General features: G+C 55.5%; 1 protein-coding gene and 1 pseudogene across 1 annotated transcript; one reads left to right on the top strand and one right to left on the bottom strand.

Moving 5' to 3' along the window:
- Positions 1-9,286: 9,286 nt before the first annotated feature.
- Positions 9,287-12,013, top strand: LOC136303415 (serine/threonine-protein kinase pim-1-like; the record flags this gene model as incomplete). Its single annotated transcript, XM_066207088.1, has 6 exons — positions 9,287-9,385; positions 9,506-9,556; positions 9,736-10,102; positions 10,320-10,496; positions 10,743-10,896; positions 11,968-12,013. Coding segments are annotated over 6 exons (894 nt in total), but the record flags the coding sequence as incomplete, so codon positions are not given.
- Positions 12,014-18,778: 6,765 nt separating this feature from the next.
- LOC136303414 (class I histocompatibility antigen, F10 alpha chain-like) lies at positions 18,779-20,816 on the bottom strand (annotated as a pseudogene).
- Positions 20,817-23,213: the final 2,397 nt, after the last annotated feature.

Genomic DNA, 23,213 nt, shown 5'->3' with positions numbered 1-23,213 from the left:
CTCTCTTTGTACTGCAAAAGCCAAGAGAGACTGCAGCCCTGCTTTCGTGCCTGAGATCTTTTGGTTTTGTGAAATTCTTTTCTCAGGGAATTTTCTGTAAACAAGAGGAGTGTTTTTCTAAAAACTGTAGCATTGTTTTTCATTCCTTTTCCTAGGAGGGACTTCTTGATGTCCCTCTGGTCTGACCAGTGTGATTGACGAGGTTTGTCTTTTTGTCACCGATCAGATTGGTCTGTGTAAAATACTAAGGGAGACACATTTGAAAAACTAAAGGAGTCATTTTCAGCCTTCTGAAGATCAGAATCTGTGTTGTTGTGGTGTAAAACAGCATCGATTTTAGAGACTGGCACTGTGCAGACTGGGATTGTGCAGACTGGGATCACATGGACTGGGATTTCACAGGCTGGACCATCTGGATCAGAACCATGGAGGCTGGGATCATACGAACTGGGATCACATGGACTGGGATGGCTGCATCGGAACGATGCGAAGCGAGGCGGTCCCGCCCGGCCCCGGGGAACCGCCCAGTCCCTCCCAGTCCCGCTCGGGGACGCGGCCAAAACTCCCCGGAGCGAGCGCGGCGGTCCCGGAGCGATCCCGGAGCGATTCCGGGTCCGATCCCCGTCCCGGTTTCGGGCTCGGTCTCAGTCTCGGTCTCGGATCAGCGCCAGTCTCGGAGCTGGTTCCGGTGCCGGTCTCGGTCTGTCCCGGAGTGCTGCCGGTCTCGGTTCTGGCCGCGGTCCTGGAGCCTTCCCGGGGCCGGTTCCGGAGCGCTCCCGGCGCCGGTCGCATTGTCGGTCGTGGTCTCAGTCTTGGTTCCGGTACCAGTTCTGGTGCCGGTTTCGGTCTCGGTCCCAGTGCCGGTGCATGTGCGGGGCCGGTCTCAGTTGCGGTGACGGTCTCAGCCTTGGTGTTGGTGCGGGTTCCGGTGCTGATCTTGTCCCGTTCCCGGAGATTTTTGGCCCATTTGGATGATTTGAAGCTAAACCTGGTGGATTTACGGTGGATTTTCGGCACAACTGGCGATTTTAAGCGAACCCGGGCGGTTTTAGGACCGCGCGTCCCCTTGGCCCCGCCCCTTTCCCCTCCCAGTTCCCGCCCTTTCCTTGGCCCCGCCCTCCCAGGCCGGGCCCGGGCCCGGGGGAGGAGGAGGAGGGAGGGAGGAAGAGGCGCAGCGGCGGCAGGAGCGGGAGGAGAAGACGAGCGGAGGGAGCGGCGGCTCCAGCGCTCCCTGAACTGGCGGCACCGCCGGGATCATCGCCCCCCATCCCGCAGGTGCCCGGGGAGGGGGAGCTCGCCCCAGATATCCCGGGGGGTCCCTGGGTTTGGGGATATTTTTGTGGGCGGATGTTGGGATCGGGATTGTGTGGGGCTGGATGGGTGGGATGTGGTTTGAGAGTAAATCACACTTGGAGAGTTCTTGGTCACATGGACTGGGATTTTACAGACTGGGATCACATGGACTGGGATTTCACAGGCTGGACCATCTGGATCAGAACCATAGAGACTGGGATCATCTGGACCGGGGTGGCCGCCTCGGAACGATGCGAACCGAGGCGGTCCCGCCCGGCCCAGGGCAACCTCCCCGTCCCTCCCAGTCCCGCCCGGGGACGCGGCCAAAACTCCCCGGAGCGAACGCGGCGGTCCCGGAGCGATCCTGGAGCCGATCCCGGAGCGATTCCGGGTCCGATCCCGGTCCCTGTTTCGGCCTCGGTCTCAGTCTCGGTCCCGGAGCGCTCCCGGTGCTGATTCCGGTCGCGGTGCCGATCTCGATCCCGGAGCGGTGCCAGTCTCGGTGCCAGTGCCGGTTCCACTTTCAGTCCTGGTCTCAGTCTCGGTGTCGGAGCGGTGCCGGTGCCGTTTTTGGTCCCGGAATGCTCCCAGTGCCAATCCCAGTCTTGGTCCCGGAGCGGTGCCAGTCTCGGTGCTGGTTCCGGTGCCGGTCTCGGTCTCGATCCCGGAGCGCTCCCGGTCTGGGTTCTGGCCGCAGTCCTGGAGCACTCCTGGTGCCGGTGCCGGTTCCGAAGCGCTCCCGGCGCCGGTCCCAGTGCCGGTGTCGGTCTCAGTCTTGGTTCCGGTACCAATTCTGGTGCCGGTTTCGGTGTCGGTCCCACAGTGCGGGTCCCGGAGCGGTGCCGGTCTCGGTTCCGGTGTCGGTCTCGGTCTCGGTGCCGTTTCTGGTGTCGGTCTCGGTCTCGGTGCCGGAGATTTTAGGGTCTTTTGGGTGATTTTAAGCCAAACCGGGCCCTTTTAGGACCGCGCGTTCCCCTGACCCCGCCCATTTCCCCTCATAATTCCCGCCGTTTCCTGGACCCCGCCCCTTTCCCCTCCCAGTTCCCGCCCTTCTCTGACCCCGCCTCGTTCCGTTCGTTCCCCGCCCTTTCATTGGCTACGCCTCTTTTCCCTTGGGCCCCGCCCATCTGCTGGCGCGTTCCCTGGAGCGCATGCGTACATTACCCAGAGGTGGCTCTCCCGGGCGCCGCCATCTTTATTCCGGGTCCCCCGAGCCGGCTCCGGCGTGTCCGAGACCTACGGTGGGGCAATGGGGGATCTATAGGGGATCTATAGGGGATCTATAGGGGATCTATAGGGGTCTGGGGGGACCTGGAAGTCTCCTTAGAGGATTTTATGGGGGATCTGCAGGAGATTTGGGGCGGTCTGTAGGGGCTTTAGGGCGGTCTGGGGATCCCTAAAGGGGGCTGGGCGGGTCTCGGGGCTCTATCGGGGTCTGGGGCTCTGTAGAGGGTCCGTAGGGGTCCGTAAAGGGGGTCCGGGCGTCCCTAAATGGGGTCTGGGTGTCTGTGGGGGATTTGGGGGGTCTGGGGGGGTCTGGAGGTCCCCAGGGGGGGTCTGAGGGGATATATAGGGGCTCGATAGAGGGTCCGGGGGCGCCTGGGGGACCCTATAGGGGATCTGGGGTTCTCTACATGGGATGTAAGGGGGTCTGGGGGAGTCTTGGCATCTCTATAGTGGAGTTTTGGGGCCCATAAAGGAAATTTTTGTGAATTTTGGCTCTATACAGCTAATTCTTGGAAATTTGGGGTCCAAATTGGGCAATTTGGGGTGTTCTATTGAATTACTAAAAAAAATAGGAATATCGCCCTAATGCCGATATCCAACAATGACGGACAAAAGACTCTCCAGCAGTTTAGAGTTAAAAAGTGTATGTTTAATTACGACGCCGGGCAGCGTGCGGGATAGCTCCCGAACACACGCGCGCTCACAGAAGATCACAGGGTCTTTTTATGTACGGAAGGATTGAATACCCAAAACACAAATGTATATTCATGACTTTAGTACCTCCCATTCCCCGCTTCCTATGGTAATTAGCCAAAAGCTATTAAGCATGCGTGGTTTGTTCTTTGAAATGGGTCGGTGGTCTTTTTTATGGGGCGGGGTCTCAAAATGATGAAGTAAGTGAGTCTTCTTCGCTTTGACTTTTTAACCTTTTAGCATTGCGTGACGACTGAATCCTGTTTTCCCAGGAGTATTTCATTTATGAATTTACTGTGCTTCTTGAAGCCTATTGATTAGTCAGAACACACAAACATAAGTTGACAGGCCCCATGATTTATCAGTTCCTTAAATCCGGCTTCTGCTTATCAAAAGGGAAGTCTATCTGTCTTACTTCAGCAATATCCAGTTAAAGTCTGTAATTCTTCAAAATTAATGTTTCAATGCCCTTGGTCCCTGCTCCCTCGTGGCCATGGCAAGAGCGGGCTGGGGTGGCCCTGGCAGGGGGCTCTCCTCGTGTCCCTGCTGATCAGGGCTATGGCCCCGTGTTCCTCTGTCTTGCAGCCCTTGAAGACACGGCAGATGACAGCAGCCCTGCCATCAGAAACCTGGCCATTGAAACAGCCTTGGTCCTCCGGGCAGTCCAGAGAGCTCCGTACTCCATCCTGCGGAAGCTGCGAGATCAGCTCCGCAGGGCACGGAAGACACGGCCTCGACTGTCGGGCCTGGGCTGGCTGCGCTGCTGGAGCTCTGCGGAGAGCTGATCTGGGACACTCTGCCTGCTGGGGCCAACTGAGCCAGCGGGGATTTTCTTCTTCTACAGGATTCTTCTTTTCTTCTTTTTTTCTTCAGTATATAAATATAGGATATGTGTTACAATACACGGACTCCCAGGATTTTTCTTTTGCTGCCCTGGGTGCACAGGAGAAGAGGGGGAAAAGGGTGCTTTGTGCTCAGCAAGCTGCCCAGGCGTGCAGCCTTGCAGGGAAAATGGCCAGAAGCCCCTCGGCCCTCGGTTGTCCTGCGGAAGCCTTTGCACTGCCGAGAGAGCGCGTGGGCGGGGGCCGGAGCTGTGGGCATCCCTGCGAGGCCGGAGCCTGGAGATGGCCACAAGCCCTGTGCCAGCCAGGAACCGCCGTCTGTGTCCTCCTGCCCGTGTGCTGCTGGCCGGATTGCTGAGGGCTCCGCGGTGCCTCTTGATCGGGCTCCTCTGGAGCTGCTGTGGGGCTGCGCCTCTGCTGCCGGGCAGGCTGGCCGGGCTGGGGGAGACTCTGAGGGGCTGGGCTGGTGGGAAGCCCTGAGGAATTGGGTGTCAGAGGCCACAAGCAGCCCCCGGGGAGCTGCCATGTTCCTGCCAGCCGGCTGCTCTGGCGCTCCCCCAAAGTACCTGCGGAGTGAGTGCAGGGAAAGGTGTAACCTTGCGCTCAGGGCCCTTCTCGAGCTCACTGAGGATCCCTCCCTCAATGGTGACAAGGGGGCAGTGGCTGGAGCTGAGCTGGGGAATGCAGTCGCTTGGGCTTGGCTGGGCTTCGAGAGCTCAGGCAGCTGCTCCCAGCTCTCCTGCCTCCTGGTTCGGCTGCCCGAGTACCTCGGGACAGGCCTTTGGCCTCTGGGCCCTGTTGGCACCAGGGCGGCGTTTCACGACTTGTGTTCCTCACAGGCCAAAAACGTGTGGCCCCTGACTGAACATTTTGTGGAGCTCCTGCGGGACACAGATGAACAGTCAGTCAGGATGACGGCCGTGATGCTCAGCTTTGCAGTTTTGGACAAGGACATGCTGAGACCCAGCCCTGTCGCCCTGCAGCTGGTTGCGGTGCTCCTGCCACTCTCTGACCATGCAAGGCTCTGTGCCCCCAGCCACGGCCACTGTGTGCCCACCAAACACTTGGTGCCCTGTGGGTTTGCAGGCTCACGCCCAGCGGAGCCCCGAGCAGCCGATGCTGAGGTCTTTTTTTCTTCCTTTCATAGAGGATAACGGCCAGGTGCAGCTGCTGTCCACACTGCTCTTCTGAAAATTGGTGACTGTTTGCAGGGCCCCTGGGAGGGAATATTGGGGTTCCTGGCAGCAGGATCCTTGTGCAGCTTCAGGCTGGGGTGGGCAGCACTTCCATCTGCAGCTTCCATGTGCTGCTCCGGCAGCTGCTGCTGCTGCTGGGGACCCTGAGGGAAGAGGCCACGGGAGGGATGGAAATGCTGCACGGACAGCAGCAGCCAGGGCCAGGAATGAGCTTTGCCTTCCTGGCTGCTGAAATGAGGCTCCTTTAGTGCAAGAGGAGGCAAAGGCAAAATCAATTTCAACAATTCAAGGGAAACTGTGGAAAATTGGAAGCCTCTCAAAATGTCACACACATTCATCTGGGAGCTCTTCAGCGTTGGTTCTTGTAAAAAGCCTTTCCCGTTTTCCCTTGGCTCTGAGATTCTGGAAGCAACCGCTGGGCTTCAGAGTTCAACTGATTTTTATTTTCCAGGTTTTTAAACAGAGCTCTGAATTGGGCATCTCTTGCCACTTTTTCTGCTCAGAACCTTGAGAAAGGTTCTCTGCTCCTGTGAGCCACATCTTGAAGGGTGGTTGGCAACCATGGAATGCTCTGGGAAAGCACTTGATTGACTTCAGGGCCAGGCTGGAGAGCTCAGCCTGAGGAAAGAACTGTTCCAGATGCCTCTGTCCATGTCCAGCTCCTCACAGCTGAGTCCCTGAACACCCTGGGTGGTTTATAGGGATTGATTTTCCCCTCCTGTTCACTTGGAGGTGATTTTGCCATCCTTTAGAGGAACATCTGACCAGCCCCTGCCCCCATTCCATTTTATTCTCTCCACTTTGAAGCTGGACCGCTGGGTTTGACATGTAAATTGGTAGTGTCTCCCCGTTCTTCCCTCCAGCCCTCCATTGTGACTTGTATTAAACACTGCAAACGGCCTCATTTGTCTGGTGGGGAAGATGTGAGGTGGAGAAAGTTAACAGCATTTGTTTTCATGAACCTTGTGCTAGTAAAGAAAAATGAGGTTGGTCATTTTGGTGTGGTGCTGAATGTTGGGATTTGGGAGTTTATTTCTTGCTATTGTTCTTATTATTTATTAGTGTTACTTTTCACTGGTCAGATTTTTAAACCTTAGACACGATTAACCAAGGCTGGATGTAAGTCATTAGGAAAATTCCCTTGCACTTTCCACTGGGATTAAACGGTTCAGTCGACTCCAAGTTGCCAGTGGATTCTAAAGATGGGAAATCCTGTTAGTGGTGGGTTTGGTGTGGTTTGGAGCTGGGGAAGGCTCTCATCCCCTCCCGGAGGTGCCCCAAGCCCGCTCTGCTGCCACGTCTGCACTCGCGGCCCCTCACGGCTGCCCTGCCCTGGGGACACGGTGGGACCCCGCTGCTGCCGGGGCTGAGGCTCCTCACGGCCCCTCAAACCCCTCCTGGCTACACAGAACCTCTCCTGGCCCCCGACAGCCCTTCATGGCCCTTCATTGCCCCTCCCGGCCCCTCAGGGCCCCTCCCGGCCCCAGGCGTGGAGCTCCTCCCGAAGGAGAAGGGGCCGGGCCCTGCTGGTTCTCCTTTTATTTCGGTCGTTTCGCAGCCGTGAGGAAAGAAAGGCTGAAATGGAGCCTTTGCCCCGCGGTTCCCTCCGGGTCAATTGCGGCCGAAGCTCCGTGCCGGCGCTGGCCCCAGCACCAGCATCCCCGCAGCCCCGCCGGCCTTTGCTGTCCCCCCGTGTCCATTCCCTGTCCCCGAGGCCCGCCCGGCTCTGGCAGCAGCAGGAGCCGCAGCGCAGCGGGCGCCGGCCCGGCCCGGCCGGGGCTCCCGGGCAGGAGCAGCAGCAGCGCCGGCCCCTTCCCACCTGCTCCTGCCTCGCCTTCCAAGGCCTTTGTCCGGCTCCACTGCGGCCTGGAGCAACGCTCACCCGCCAACAGCCCAGACTGCTCAGGGCCCGCCTGTGCTGCCCCGACCCAGCCTCCAGAGAAAGGAAGGGTCGGCTTCCAGCGCTGTTTTCAGCACTGTTTCACTCAGCCCGAGGTGACGGCAGGAGGCTGCTGCTGCCTTTGCCTTGGCAATTGGAGATCGCGGCGGCTGCTGCACCCCTCTGGCTGCCGACTGGATTTTATCAGGACAACTGCAATTGCCTTTTTCCATCCTTGCTACCCGCTGTGCTTTTGTGACAGTGAACTCAGTCTTTCTGTTGCTGGCACCGTGCAAAGAAGAGATTGAAATGCTCCCAAGTCCCCGGGCACTAAGTCGAGGGGAATTAAAGCCACACAGGCCACATTTGCAGCGCTCCAACACAGCCCTGCTGCTGGTGCTGCTGAAATAGAATCAACTTAGAGAGGCCATCACAAAAATTGCCGCTGGGGTGTCAAACACAATGCAAAAATGCACCCGGAGAAAGAAAAACCAGAACTTCTTGACTCACTTCATTGCTTCCTGCGAGCAGCAGAAAAGGGAGATGCCCAGAGGTATTTCCAGCTGCTGCTGATCCCAGCTGGAGCTCTCTGCAGAGTCCCAGCAGGAACCTGAGCCCAGCCCGGGGAGCTCACACAGTGTCAGGGAGATTCTGTCTCTGGATTCAGTCAGGGTTGCATTCCCCAACAAGTGCTGGTGCCACCTCCTGTTTTCTTGGATTAAAACAGTAACAAGGAAAACCTTACCAATGGCACAACTCCCCAGCCCACAAGGAAAAAAGAAAGGACAAATCGTAAAGTTTTCCAAACATTTGTGCTGCTTTGCTGCAAAAGTCGTGCTGCACTCAGTATGGAAATCCAGGAGAAGCTGCAGTTGGTGGCACATCTTGTGCCAGAAGCTCGACCTCGTTCTCCACCAAAGGTTCTTGAAAAGAGCAGCTGGGACTGTGGTGAAGGTTGCTGGAAAACTGCAACAGCTTTCCAGAAGTGAAATGAAAACGCAAGAAATAAACCAAGAGGTTTTCCGCTATTTATTTCTATGCTTCCCTTTTCCGTGTTGCACTACTTCTCCGTGCCATTAATTCCAAATGGATCTCACCTCTCAGATAGATGACTTAGTGAGTTTTAGACCCTCGAAAATACCATGAGCCGTACACAGAGTTTGCCTTCCCCTGTTTTTGCTGCAAAGTAACGCTGGAGACATAAACGTCGTGCTTGGGTCGGGCACGAATCCTACAAGCAGGGAATGTGTCCTGACAGTGTCTGAGCCTCAGCAGGGACAATGCACAGCAGCGACCGAGGGAATTCCTCTGCCACGGCGCAGGAGTCAGGCCTCTGGATGTGGGCTCAGCACGGCCAAGTTGCCGTGTTTGGAGCGGCTCGGGGGCTGCCCCCGGGGAGCGCGGGGCTGGAGCGTGGAACGGACACGCGGACAAACGGCCCCAGGGCTCCAGTTGCAGCGGCGGCAGCGGCAGCAGCAGCGGCAGCAGCGAGTCTACGGCGTCTACGACCCGTCCCCGTCCCTCTCTTGTTCCTCCTCTCCCTCTCCCGCTGTCCCGCACTCAGCCTCGGTGTCCCGCAGCCTCTCCCGGTGTCCCTTTCCCGACCCCCCCGGCCCCTCTCGGCGTCCCCGTCCCGGCCTCTCCCTCTCCCCCCGCAGGGCTGGGCCATGCCCCGGGCCCGCCCCCGGCCCCGGGCGTCCCGCCGCGGTCTGGGCTCCGCCCGGCTCTGGCGGTGCTGGCTGTGGCGGTGCTGGGCGGGCATCAGTGCCTGGGGCCGGGGCGGCATCGCTGCGCTTTGGCTGCGCCTGTCCCGAGCCCGGCCCCGGCCCCGGCCCCGGCCCCGACCCCGGCCCCGGCCCCGGCCCCGAACCCGACCCCGACCCCGACCCCGGCCCCGGCCCCGGCCCCGGCCCCGGCCCCGGCCCCGGCTCCTCCCGGGCCCCGCTAAGGACACACGCGGCGCGGCCGCTCCCGCCGCCTCCGCCGCGGCTTCCCCGGCCCGAGCTCCGCCGCTCGGCAGCGCAGCCGCCGGCCTCGAGCCGCCGGGGCCCGGGGCGGGTGGGGATGCCCGGCCCGGGGCGCTCGGGGGGCGCTCGGGGGCCGTGTCTGGCCCCGGGCCGAGCGCTGAGGGCCGCGTGTCGCCCGCAGGGGAGGCGCGGGAGGCCCTGCAGGACCGGTACCGGCTGGGTTCGCTGCTGGGGCGCGGAGGCTTCGGCAGCGTCTACTCGGGGACGCGGCTCTCGGACGGCACCCCGGTGAGCGGCGGGGCTGGCGGCGGGCGGGGGAGGAGGAGGAGGGCGGAGGAGGAGGAGGAGAAGATCGGGGCGCGGCGGGGCAGGCGGCGAGCTGAGCCCGCTGCTGGCCTTTGCTCGCAGGTGGCCATCAAATGCGTGCCCCGGGCCCGCGTCCAGCACTGGGGCGAGCTGGTGAGTGAGCGGGGCCGGCGGGAGAAGCTGGGGCCCGGCAGGGGAAGAGCCGGCGGGAGCCCTGCAGGGAGAGCGGGCGTGGGCTGAGCGGGGGGCCCAGAGCACCCGGGGCTGGGTGAGGGGTTCCCGAGCCCTGGCACAGCCTCAGCCCCACTGACGGCATCGTGGTCCTTCGGCAGCCCAACGGCGCCCGTGCGCCCCTGGAAATCGTGCTGCTGGACAGGCTGTCCTCTGGATGTGGTGGCATCATTCAGCTGCTGGAGTGGGTTGAGCTCCCCAACGGCTTCCTGTTGGTGCTGGAGCGTCCGGAGCGGTGCCAGGACCTCTCGGGTTTCCTGGCGGAGCGGAGGTTCCTGCCGGAGGAGGAGGCGCGGGGGCTGTTCCGCCAGGTGCTGGAGGCCGTGCGGCACTGCACCAGCTGCGGGGTCCTGCACCGCGACATCAAGCCCGAGAACATCCTGCTCGACCTGGCCACCGGGCAGCTCAAACTGATCGACTTTGGCTGTGGCGCCTTCCTCCAAGACACAGCCTACAGGCAATTTGCAGGTGAGCCCTCTCAGGGGATGTTCCTGGGCATCTCACGGCCCAGCCTGGCTGTAGCACCGTGGCTTCCCCCTCTCGCTGCTAGGAGCGGCGTTATTTCTTGAGCCAAGTTGCTTTTGGGTGGGGGCGGGAGGGGGCCAGCCCCCACACGCCCAGGGATGCCGGGGCGAGGCTTTAGGAGTTGCAGCATCCCCTGATGAACTCCGTCTGTGTTCCATAGGAACCCTGCCCTACAGCCCACCAGAGTGGATCCACCACCAACGCTACCACGGCGAGGCAGCGACCATCTGGTCCCTGGGCCTCCTGCTGTACCACCTGGTCATGGGGAAGCACCCGTTCAGGAGGGGCCAGCAGTTCATCTGGGGGCGCATCTTGTTCCCACGATGGCTCTCTCAAGGTGGGTCCTCATCTCTGGGCACAGGGGAATCCCGGTGCTGGGAGACAGCAGCAGGCTGATGAGCACCCTGCTCTGGCAGCTGCTGAGGAGGTGGCACATGTCCTGCTCTCCTCCAAACAGAGAATCCATGGGGAAGTTTAGGCACAGCTCTGGGCACACCCAGCATGGCCTGGGCACGGGAATGGAGGGGCAAAGCAGACGGGATCCTTCTCCAACTGACTGCTGGTTTCTGGTTTCTCTCTTCAGAGTGCCAAAATGTTATCAGGAGGTGTTTGTCCATGCAACCCTTGGACAGGCCATCCTTAGAAGACCTCTTCAGTGATCCTTGGCTGCAGGGTGTTCATCTGCCCCAGAAGATGGGAGAGGTCCATGTGCACAGTTTGATCCAAAGACCTGACAGGTAAGAGCTCCACACATCTCATGGCAATCAGTGCTAAAGAAAACCAGAGTGTTTTTGTCCTGCCTGTAGCTCTGAGCAGGGATGACCAGATGGGAACATCTGTGCTGGGGCGGAGCTGGAGACCTGGTGTAGCAAGCACTGGTGGCCACCATCCACCCTAGTTATGCTTGTCCTGGTTCGTTGGTGGCTGGGGCCCTGGGCAGAGCACTGACAGCCTGGTCTGGCCCCCAGGGAAGGAGGAGCCCCTGGAGAAGCTGTATCAGGTGGGGCTGCTGCTGGAGACACCAAGGACAACCCCAAGGATGCCAAGCTCTTCCTCGACCTGGCCACCGGCAGCTGAAGATGATCGACTTGGATTCTGGCACCTTCTTCAGACACGCTCCCTGGGGCCCAATTTGCAGGTGAGTCCACAGCTGGGGGGATGCTCCCAGATGTGGGCATGGCACGGCCTGGCCGGGCACCAAAGGTTCCTCCCTTTGCTGGGGCAGACGCCACAGATTCTTCACTCGGCCGTCAAGCTGCCTTTTGGCTCTGCGCAGCTGCTGAGGGCTGGATGTGCCGTGGCCGGCTGCAGGCTGGGCACGTGTCCTGCCCTCCTGCTCTGCCCCCAAAGGCAGCAGTGATGGGCAGCTTTGGGCCCAGCTCTGAGCACGGCCAGCGTGGCCTGGGCACTGCGGGCGCTCGGGACGAGGGGACAGGAGCCTTCGGCTGACGGGCACTTTCTGGTTTCTCTCCTTCCAGCCGGGCTCTGCGGGTGCTGAGGCTGCTCTGGGCTCTGCTGGGCTCAGCCCCAGGCACGGCTGGGCCGGCTCTGCCCTCACATTGCTCTGACAGCTTTGCATCAGACGAGCCCATTCTGAGCCCACCGAGTGAGCTTTCTGCTTTTGCAGGTGAGTGAGACTCTCCTGCAGGCCAAGAGATTGCAGTGAGGGATCCACATCCAATTGGCAAGAACCCAAGCACTCCACAGTTCCAGCTGAACGCCTGGATCTCCACAGGATGTTTTGTCTGCCCCGCTCTTCCTGCCTTTTTTGGCTGGAATCGTGCAACTGCCCTTTCTTCCTCCTCCAGAAGTGCCACAAGTGAGCAAAACCTGGCGAGTGGACGGCGTTCCTAAGGCAGTGCAGTCTGGAGCGGATGGATGAAGAATTGCCCTTCTGCACTTCCCAAGCAGAGCAAAAAGCTGTAAGTGGGACTTTGCGTCTTTAAGAAACCCCTGACAATTTCAAAGGGAATGTGCAGCTCATTCACAGGGTGAGAAGGAAGGTCGTCTTGTAAAGGATTTGGGGTTTGGCAAAGTTTAGATTCCCAGTCCTGCTTGGAGCTGGCGGGGCACAAAGCAATTTCCTATTGCTTCAATCACAATTTAAAATAATACTGGAAACAAACCACAAAATCTTTTTTAAAAGGCTGCTGAGGTCAGCAGGATGGATCCATGCCATCAGCACATCTATGGAGTAAATAACGGAGATCTCATTTGAAAAAGTTCAGTTATCTCTTTATCCAAAGCTATAAAGTATTTTTACTACGCTGCACTTGGGTTTTGTTTTTATCTTCCACTTTTTTTCTGTGTTGTTTTTAATTTTCTTTTTTTTTTTTTTTCCTAATAGAAAACTTGTCCTAGGGAAGGAATGTCCTTTGCTGCTGGTTCCCGTGTGGAGCAGCTCCCCAGGCAGAGCCCGGCAGCTCCTGGCCCTGCAGGGCTGAGGCTTTTCCCCGTTGCTGGGCACAGACTGATGGAGCAGCACTGCTGAACACGGGGACACGCAGAGGGAGCAGGAGCAGCTGCCTGTGTCCAGCTGCAGCTCCAAGGCCCAAACTCTGAGCAGACAGGGCTGGAAGAGACTGGCAGGCTCCCTGTTTGCTGTGCTGCCCCACTTGTGCCCGGCCCAGCTCTGCGGGAGGCAGAGGGAGAACAAGGGGCAGCTCCGGCCAGCCCCCAGCACAGGAACACCTCCGGCCCCGCGCCTCGGGGCACTGTCAGCACCCGCTGCTCCGGCCACGGCTTCTGCTGGCCCTGACGGCGACAACCAAACTGTGCCTGATCCCCAGGGAGCAGCAGCAGGGCCTGGATCCGATCCCTCAGTCTGGGGCAGGGCTGGACAAACGACCCCCGCAGCAGCAGCAGCAGCAGCAGCAGCACATGGAGCTGACTTTGAGCACAGCCCCCGCCACTGTTCCCTCCCGTGGGCAGTGGTGTCACAGCAGCCTGAGGCACCCGGGAGCCCTCAGGGCCCGCAGGGACTTGAGATGGCAGCCCTGGGCTCCTGGGGGTTGTGCAAGGAACAGAGGTGAGGACTCCCTCTCCACGTGGAGCTTCCAGATGGAAAAGGCTGCTGTGAGCAGGCAGCTGCAAGGGCAGAGAAAGGAGGGTCTCGACCCCTGGATCTGTGCCACTTCCACAGTCCTGGGCAGCAGCCACCGAGCCCCGGGGGAACAGAGGGCACAGCAAGAGGGACAAAAGCAGGCAAGGTCAGAGACTGGAGAGAGCCAGACCTGGGAGCAGGAGCAGCTGCTTCATCGCACTCTTGGAGAAAGCTCTCGGCTGTTTCTAAGCGCTGAAAGGCGTGAAGGGCAGAGAGGAGGGGACACCAGACAATGCTCCTGTTTGCACACCCTCCCCTCTCAGTGTCCCAGAAGGAATTGGATGAACTGTATTCTTCTCTCTGAGTCGTCTCGTTCAGCGTGAGCAGCTTAGCACCAGGAGCTGAAGGAGCTGAAGCCTTAGGCCACAAGAGCTGACCAAGAGGGAACTTTTTGACCAAAGTAATGCTGCTAACATGGACCTGACTGAATCCAGCAGATAAAATCATGGAAATACAGAATCCTTTCTGTTGGGAAAGACCTGGGAGCTCATCAAGTCCCAGTGTTAAGCCAGCAGTGTCAAGCCCAGCACTAAAGCCTGAAGTGCCAAGGCCTGGACAAGAGGCCTGACTGAGGCCTGAACAAGCGGCCCTGAGCCAAAGGTGACCTCTCGATGAACCTTCCAGCCAAAGGTTATCTTTGTATCTGCTCGTTAACAAAATAGGCACCGTCATTAGCGTTGTAATAGATGCATCCTCTCCTCCGTGAAACATGTATTGACCTTTCTGTATTTAGAAGCCAGACAAGGCCATGAAGTCTGACATCTGGCCTTGTTCGGGGCTGTAGGGTCAAAGGCAACTCCCCTGGTTCCTCCTTGGGCCCTGGCCAGGCTTTGGGAGAAACCCAAGAGGAGGATGCAACCAGATGTTCCTGCACTAGGAGTGCTGCTGGCAGTGTGTTTATTCAGCACTATCAAAGCTGGGCCCTCTCCCAGCCAGGCTGGAGCCTCAGCTGTGGCTGGAGGCAGCTGCAGGAATTCCCAGTGTCCGGGAGAGGCTCTGCAGTCCTTGGCTGTGACAGCTTCCCCAGCTGCTGTGTGGGTGTGGGTGATGGGAAAGGCTGAGGGTAACTGGTGATGGATCTTTCTCAATCACTGCGGGCAATCCGTGGTAGTGACGGCTGGCTGCATTGCTGAGCTGCTCCTTCTGTGCTCCTTTGCTGCTTTGAACTGTAGTAAATTTCACTGATTCCTTCAGGTGGTGTCTGTGTCCTTGGTGCTGAGCCTGCCCACTGCGAAAACAAAATTGGCATAGCTTGGCCGGATCAGCACAAAATGACACTTTTTAAATCTAAAGGTGAGGAATCAGTCCTATCCGAAATTCCCGGATGGGAAGCCCTTCCCTAGAGTTCTCTGGCTCTGGAGTGGGCTGAGGTGGGAACAGATTTTTGACAGGGGCCACTGTATTAGAGGGTGTAAAGTACCCCACACTGGCTCTGAAATGGCTCACTACTCAGCCTGAGTGGGTACCACAGTGGTCTCTTGGAAAGGAGAGACTTAGATGCCCTAAAAACCCTGGTACAGGAACAACTGGCTCAAGGACACATAGAGCCATCTATGAGCCCTTGGAACACCCCAGTATTTGTTATAAAAAAGAAATCTGCTAAGTGGAGGTTACTCCATGACCTGAGAAAAACCAATTCCACGATGGAGAGAATGGGCACATTGCAGCCTGGTGTGCCATCCATGTCCCACAATGCTGCCTGCCTCCTGGGACATCCTGACTGTGGACTTAAAGGGCTGTTTTTTCACTCTTCCATTACCCCCAGATGATACCCCAAAGTTTGCCTTGACCGTGCCTTCTATTAATAACACTGCACCAGTGCAACGTTACCGATGGAAAGAACTTTCCCAGGGCGTGGGAAACAGCCCCACGATGTGTCAGTGGGGTGTTGCTCAGGTACTCTGATCAGTGAGAGAACAGTTTCCAGGGGCATACTGTTACCATGGCCTGGATGACATTTTGATTGCACCCCAAACCAGAAAAGAACTCTCACTGATTCAGCCAAGCCTGTTGCAAGCGTTCAAACCACTTGGGCTGCAAGTAGCACCAGAGAAAGTGCAGCAGCAACCACCCTGGAAATATTGGGGACTCAAAATAATGAACCAGACCATACAGCCACAAACAATTCCGTTTCCAACCAAAATTCTGACTCTAAACGATGCACAAAAACTCTTGGGTACCATCAACTGGGTCAGACCTTACCTAGGACTGACTGACTCTCAACTAGCACCTTTATTTGACCTCCTAAAGGGTGACTGAATTAACTTCCCCCAGAAAATTAATCCTAGAGGCAAAAGCTGCTGTTGAAACAGCAGAGCAAGCTATCACCAACAGACAAGTCCACCGGATATGCCCAGAGGTGTGGATCACTGTGTTTATTCTCATTGTTAGTTTTCATCCTACTGGTGTTCTTGGGCAGTGGAATCCACGCTGGCCTGATCCTTTGCACATTCCAGAATGAATGCTTCCACCTCATCAAGCAAAAAAGACGGCACCCACCGTCTTTGAACTAACTGCACAGTTAATTATCAAATGTTGTCGCAGGTGTTTTCAGTTGAATGCTACGGATGCTTCAAAAGTTGTCTTGTCTCCGTGACACAAGAGCAATTCTAATGGTGTTTTGCTAACAGTACAGCCTTGCAAAGTGCTTTGCAAGGACACTGGAACGCTTTGGGCACCTGCCCGACGTGTCTGTCCTACCTTACGTCCTGTCCAAGACCACCAGCAGCATTCTCCTGGTGGCCCCTCCACAGACGGTGTGGAGCCGTGTGTGGAACAGTGCTGGAAACAGCTTGTTCACCGACCTCGGGGAGAGCTGGGACTCTTAGAGTGACGGTGCATTTAAGGATTCTGTTTGTTTACAAAATGGTTTTCTGTTTACAGAGTGGTTTTTTCTGTTTACAAATTGTTTTTCTGTTAATTGTTAATCTTGTTAATTCTGTTAATTGGTTTTTCTCAGGGTTTTAAAAGCTGAACGTTTTCTTGTTTTAGTGTTAAGTTGTAGTTTGGAACCATAAGCAGTTAACCTGTAACATGCCAGCCCGGAAGATTGTGATCTCGCCTGACAGCTCCTGGGAGTGAGTGCTGCAGCTCCAGTGGTACATGGGACACATCACTGGCTGAGCAGAATTAAGTTTGTCAAAACCTCCTTCCAATTAAACCCATGCTGTCTTGTGTTACCCTGTCTGCAAAAGGGCCCTTGCAAATGGGATAACGGAAAACAATCTGCATTTTAATAAAAGCAAAGGCAGGAGATGTAGCAGGGTCCAGCTGGTTCACAGCTGGGCATAATGAGTCTGATCATAACAGACCCAACTGGGCTGACCTGGCTTGTTCTAGAAGTCCCCGGGGGAACAAAGAGCTCAGCCAAGCCCAGCCAAGCCCTGGCTGCAGACACACCCCTGGCCAGAGATGTGGGCAGTGCAGAGATTCCCAACCAGTTGGCTTTCCAAGCCCGGGAAATTCAAACTCACCATAAAAGGGAGCTTGGAACAATAAATTGTGGCTGTTGGTCAGAACTCAAGAAGATACTGTGTGGTGTGTCTGTCTCCAACCCACCAGCCTCGTGTTCCACTATGTCTAAATCTGTGTTTCTATCTATATCTCTGTCTTTATATGTGAAACAGTAATGATAATGTGCAGTAATGCTGACAATACTGATTTGCCACCTTTGGCTGCTCAGGGATGTGACACTAAATACCCTACAGAAAAGCATTGGCCACGACTCAAATGTCAGTGCTAAACTTTGTGAGACTGCTTGCAAGGAATAAAGGAGGAAGGGATGAAATTGGCGATTTTTATGGGGTTTGCTGATACTGTGGTGTGGAATGCTTTGTCTGTTACTGTGAAAATACAGTGATTTGGACTGCTGGTGTTTTCATGTACCAGACTATTCACAAGCTGCAGGATCATCAAACAGACAAAGGGGCAGTTGAAGGAGCAGGTGAAAAAATGAGGAGATGGGAACCTGTCCTGATGGAGAACCCATCCCACAGATGTTCTCCATACCCTTAACAATGGACCCAGTGGGGAAATGGAAACCCCTGGATGTGCACAGCTGCGCCCAGTTTGCGAATACAACCGTGCACAGTGAGACTTTGACTTCTGGGGAAATTGTTCTGGGTGTGATGGCCCCTGACAGGGCCACCCCAGAGGCTGCAGGGCTGGACCTTCATGCATTAGAATTAATTAGGACAAATCAGAAGCAAATGAGAGTTATCAATACCGGAATAGGAACTCAGATTTCTCCGGGACACTGGAGGTTTGAGAACTGCTCACTGGAGCTTGGCCTTGAAAAGCGTTGATGTCATGGGAGAAGGAATTGATGCAGATTGTCAAGGAGAAATCAAAGTCATCCTTTGAAACAATAGTGAACAGAGTGGATTATTTAAGCCTATGGCGTGGCAGCAATTACTGATATTGCAGTTTGAAAAACAGTTGTGAAGAGAGGAGATCCACAGTGTCACTGCGGTCCCCTGGCTCCACAAGGCCCTGCAGGCTCCCAGGGCACCTTTGGTTCTATGGGGCCCGCAGGGTTTAGCTGGCGGGCAGGGTCAGCACCAAAGAGACACGCACCAACTTAAGGAAGCCCAAGCCCACCGCGGGGGGACCCGCCTCCCGCCGGGGCTCTGCCGGCACCGCCACCGGGACCCCCCAAAAACACCTCCCGGGGACCCCCCATGTCCCCTTGAGGGGCATCTGCGCCTCAGCTCTGGAGCCCTGCGAGATCCAAACATCAAGCTGCCCGGCCCCGACAGAAAAAAGCCCCGGGAGCCATAAATATATTTTCTGTGAGCTCCAAACATCCCTCCCCGCTTCAAAAAAACCGCCCAGGATATTTGGGGCGCGCTCCCCCTCCCCGGTCACCCGCAGGATACGGGGGCGATGGTCCCGGGGCGAAGGAGCTGCAGATCCAGAGAGCAGTGAAGTCACGCAGTGCCTCCTCTGCCGGCTCCAGCTCCTCCATCCCTCCTCTTCCTCCTCCTCTGTCCCTCCTCCTCCTCCTCCTCCTCCTCCGTCCGTGCGGCCGCGGGCCGGGAGCTCTCGGGTGAGCGGGGCCGGGCCGGGACACGATGGGAAAGGGGGGGGTCACCCCCAAACCGAGCTGGGGGCAGCGGAGGTTTGGGGGAACAATGGGAAAGGGGTGAGAGGGGGGGATAGGGGGAGGTGGGACAGCGGGAAGGGAGTTCCCAGTCGGGGTCCCCCAGTAAACCCCAGGACTCCCAAGCCCTGTCCCAGCGCCCACAGTTCCCTCCACAGCCCCGGCTGAGTGGGGGGCTCAGCCCAGGACCCGTCATTGTCTGGGGCTCCCTCGAGTGCAGCAAATGGGAGAGTGCCCCCCAGGGTGGAGTTTTGGGGGTCTCCCCACCATCACGGCTTTAAGAACCCCCGACAGTCAGGCGCCGCTTTAACTCCCCTTGACAGGGCGACACCACTCCCGTTGATTCCGGTAGTGGAGCCCCCATGGGGGGCTTGGGGGTCCCGGGAGGGTTTGGGGGTCCCGGGGGGGTCTGGGGCTACCTGGGTGATGCCGATGGTGGTGATGAGGACCCCGTGCCAGGTATAAACCTTCTCAAGGGGGCTTGGTGGCATGTTGGGAGGTCCCATGGGAATTTTGATGTCCTGAGAGGGTTTAGGGGGTTCGTACGGGGCGTTTGCAATCTTGGGGAGTTTTTGGAGGGTCCCAGGGATGTTTTTGGGGTTCCAGGGGAGGTTGGGGTGTCACGGGGAGATTGGAGGTTCCCAGGGAGGGGCTGGGGGGTACCTGGGCAGGGCAGGTGACAGAGCTGGGACCCCGTGCCGGGTCCGAACCTTCTCACTGGGCAGCGTCAGCGTGTTCAGGGAGATCCTGGGGGACCCCGAGGGTCACCCCAATTCCCAGGGGACCCAAAATACGAAGGGCTCCCCTGAACTCCCTCACCCCTGGATCTGCTGCAGGCAGGGGGACACCAGCACTCGGCCCCTGCCCCCACTATCATGGGGGGGCTGTGGAAGAAACCAGGGGGGCACAGACAGGTCAGGGTGGAACCCCAGAGTCCTGGAGGAGGGGACATGGGGACAATCCCAGGAATCCCCGTGAGGGGCTTAGGGGGGACCCAGGAGGATTTGGGGGCGGACTGGTGGGGTCATGGGGGGATTTCCAGGAGTCTTGGGAGGGGGGGAAGAACAGGGTGAGCCCCCAGGATGGGTTTGGGCAGAACCGGATTGGAGCTTCCAGACGCTGAATCCGATGAGGAGAATGACCACGATGGCAGTGATGACGGACACAGCGACCACCAGGGTGAGATTCCTGCTGGATTCCAGCTCTGGGAAGCACGGGATGGTGAGGAGGGGCAGGGGAACCTCCATCCCACTGCGCCACATTCCCAAACTCCCAGTTACCACATTCCACATTCCCCGCCTCAGCCCAGGAGAAGATGCCGGGCTCCGGCATTCCGGGATGCTCCACCCGGCACTGGTGCTGCTCCCGCTCCTCCGGCAGCGCCTCGATCCTGGCCCGGGGGAGGAAGGCGCCGTCACTGTTGGGAATGATCCCGGATTTCATCCCCCTTCATCCAGCTGATCCCCGTGGTGCTGGGGTAACATCTGTACATGTGGCAGGACAACATCGGGATTCTGTGTTCCACTTTTCCGGACACATGGACATCAGGGGGTTCTGGAATGGGATAACAGTGAGATGCATCTATGGAATTCCACGGCAATGGGATGGCAGTGAGGTCCACCTACAGAATTCCCATCAGCATGGTAGAGCAGCAGGATCCATCCGTGGAAGTCCCATGGGAATGGGATGACTGAGATCCATGGATGGAATTTCCATGGGAGTTCCCATGTTCCCAGATTTAGCCCTCGCAAATCCCGCATTTCCAAATCTCATATTCCCACGGAAAATGTGCCCTCTCCGCCTTTACTCCAGTGCCTCCCGCCCATATCTGGCACATTTCTGGAGACATTCCAGGCAGGTGTGTCCCAGGGGATTTGTTAATTCCTCAGTCTGGATCTCATCATGTTCCCAGTGCCTCTTGGTGACCTGGGCAGCGCCGTCGGCCACCACGAATCCCCCGGATCCCGGCTGGAAGGAGAGGAATTCCCGCCCGTCGGAGCAGAGCCGATCGGCATTGTGCAGGTTGCATTGTGATTTCTGTGTAGCATGAGGTGATGTTGAAAACAGCAGTTGGAATACAGTTTGCAAAGGCAGAACTGTGGTCTTAGAACTGTCAAACAGTATAGAATTCCTTCAATATCTTTATCCCCTATAAAGTTAAGGTGTGGTATTCAGTGAAGTTGGTGGGAATTGGAGGATTTACTACTGTTCATTCTCGTGCCTATTGCTATTAGAAGAATAATGAGATTTTAGTAAATCAAAACGTAGTTTTCATTCAGTTTGGACTTGGATACGAAAATTACTCATGTTGGAAAAAAATGGATTAGAGATTGTAAATGTTTAGAAGCTGAAGCGTATTCCCTGCTTTGGCTATAAGTAAGGAATATCACACACAGAATGAATTATTCTGAACCCCCGTCGGAGGCCTTCAGAGTAAACCTTACAGGTCTCATGGTATCAAAACTGGGAGGAACTATCCTGTATCTTTTCGCTTAACTGTTGTTCTTTAGATCTTTATTATTATGGATTACTCCAATAATCCACAGGAATAATAGAATAGGCATGACGATAGGATGATATGGCAGTGTATCTTTTTTTGATAATTATTTAATTATGCTCCATGACTTGAGAAAGGAAAATATTTAAATTATCAATCATATTCTTGAACTCAATCTTGATATCAATACAGAAGGTTACACATGATTTCAAATGTATAACCTTTGACTGTGTGTTTAAAATACATTAATTATATGAAAATATTCCAATGATAATCACCATGGTAATTGTAGTTTATGAAGTCAGTCTTTTGGAGTGGATAAATTAAGCAAGCAGAGAAAAACTCATGAGGAAGCATTCACAGAATGCAGAAATTGTGCCTAATGTGAAGTCAACAATTATAGGCCCTATCCTTTCTCTACTTAATAATGTTAAATAAGGCAAAAAGTTAAACCCAAGCATGATAATATAGCACAAAATTGATCTAATTAAATATTCTTAGGATAAATTAGAAGGTGGGTTCAGTGGCACTCAAACTGGCACCAAGCAAACTAATAACAAGGCCAAAACCTCTGGGGAGAGTAGTGAAAGGCCCCAAGGTTTTTTGTGGAGAGTTGCAATGAAAAGTGTGTTTACAAACTTCAGTCTCATGTTGGCAGCTGCTCTAATTCTCTAGACTCCATCCATTTCCCCCGTGCAGTGTTTTGGTGGATGCATGGTTATCATCTAAATAATCTTGGACTTCCTCCAATTCGTTCTGACTTTTTTTTCTGTGTGAGAGAGACAGTTCTGGGCCAGGCATTGTTTGCCTTGCTCTGGTTTTCATGGCTCTGCTCTAGTACCTTTATGTGGTGTCCACTATAGCCAGAAGATCAGGGAAATGTCTTCTTTTTGGCAGTATTTCCTGGAGTGAATGTCTGTCATGTATTGGTCAGGCAGACCTGGAATTTATAAGACAGGATAGCCCACTTGGTTTGCCTAGTAGCTTGGAAGATAATAAAGGTGATGAACAAATCCCCAATAATTCTAAATGGAGTTACCTGGATATCCTGAGATGAGAACAAGTCCGAGGGGTTCAAGAAGAGACTGTAGGAAAAGCTCTTGAATGTTGACCTCTTAGATGTTGATGTGAAATGAGGAGACAGGGGAAGGAGGCAGCTCTTAGGAACAGAATTATTCCTTTTATCCTCTCTATGCCTGTTTAAGTACTGCCTTCCCTTAGGGGGATAACTCAAGCAAACACCTGTTGGATGCCATTGTGTTTTCAGGGATGATTTAGGGATGGCTGCCCATTTCTAGTGATCCTGTTCAGAAGTGGTTTAAAATGTACAGTAGTGTAGGCAGAAAGTCAAGCTAGAGCTGCTGTGACAGTGCTTCCATCATCTGTCAGCATCCTGAGTGTTGTGAGCTAAACCTGAAATTTGATTTGAACTGCCTGATATCTGCCAAGGGGCAGGATATCATTGCTGGAGAGAAATCCTCTCATCTTCCGCGACTCCATCCCCAGTCAGATGGAAGAACAGGTTGGTATCCAGAGGTGAATGGCGCTGGACCTTTACGGGGCACAGAAATCATCCATATCCCCGTGCTTTTAAGGAAAAGGATTCTGAGCAGAGGGCCCTTTGGCTCTGCGGCAGAAACTGTTTGGAAAAGCTTGCTTTAATAATAAGATTCTGACTGAAGAGTTTTGCAGAGGATGGTTTGCTTATGGAAATGATCAAGCGGTCGTTCTGGTATTTGGACACCAGGTTACAAAAAGAGGAAAACTACTGTATCGGTATACACGAAGTGAATGAAAAAGTAGATTAAAGGAAAAGTTCAGAAGCCAAAGCTGGAGAGAGGTTCAGAGTAACCCAAAATTGCCATCCAAGATCTTGGGGAGGAGGGTTGTAACCTTTCTGAGGTATTACTGTGCGTGTACTCCCTAACGAATACATTGGGTGTGTTAGACCAAACCAGACAATTAATTTTTAACACAGAAGGACTTTGAGGACAACTCTGACACCCAGAGGAAAGAAAAGGCTTAATGGAAAGTTTCCATCTTAGAATCACTGCTAAAGTAGAAGTGCTGTTTTGTTAGTGGAAAATGTCAGTGAAATTTCAAATAATTGTGTATTCCTGAGAGGTGTCACTACAGTAAATCCCCTTTGTGGAATAGTTAAGTCACAATTGAAATTTGGTGCTGTGCAGTAGTCCATTGTTCTGGTACTGAAACTCTTTAGGGAACAGTCCCCATAAGGGGTAATGATTTGCTGGTGTCCAAGAAATGTATTTTCTGTATGATCCAGGTGGAGAAGTAAAGGAAGAAATGCTGTGAAATAGACACACTTTTTGTACACCTGAAAAGAGACTTG

Source organism: Chamaea fasciata, unplaced genomic scaffold, assembly GCF_029207755.1.
Source record: "Chamaea fasciata isolate MVZ Bird 193981 ecotype frontalis unplaced genomic scaffold, bChaFas1.0.hap1 SCAF_33, whole genome shotgun sequence".
In the NCBI taxonomy this organism is placed as follows: domain Eukaryota; kingdom Metazoa; phylum Chordata; class Aves; order Passeriformes; family Sylviidae; genus Chamaea; species Chamaea fasciata.
This window is presented reverse-complemented; position numbering and strand designations above follow the sequence as displayed.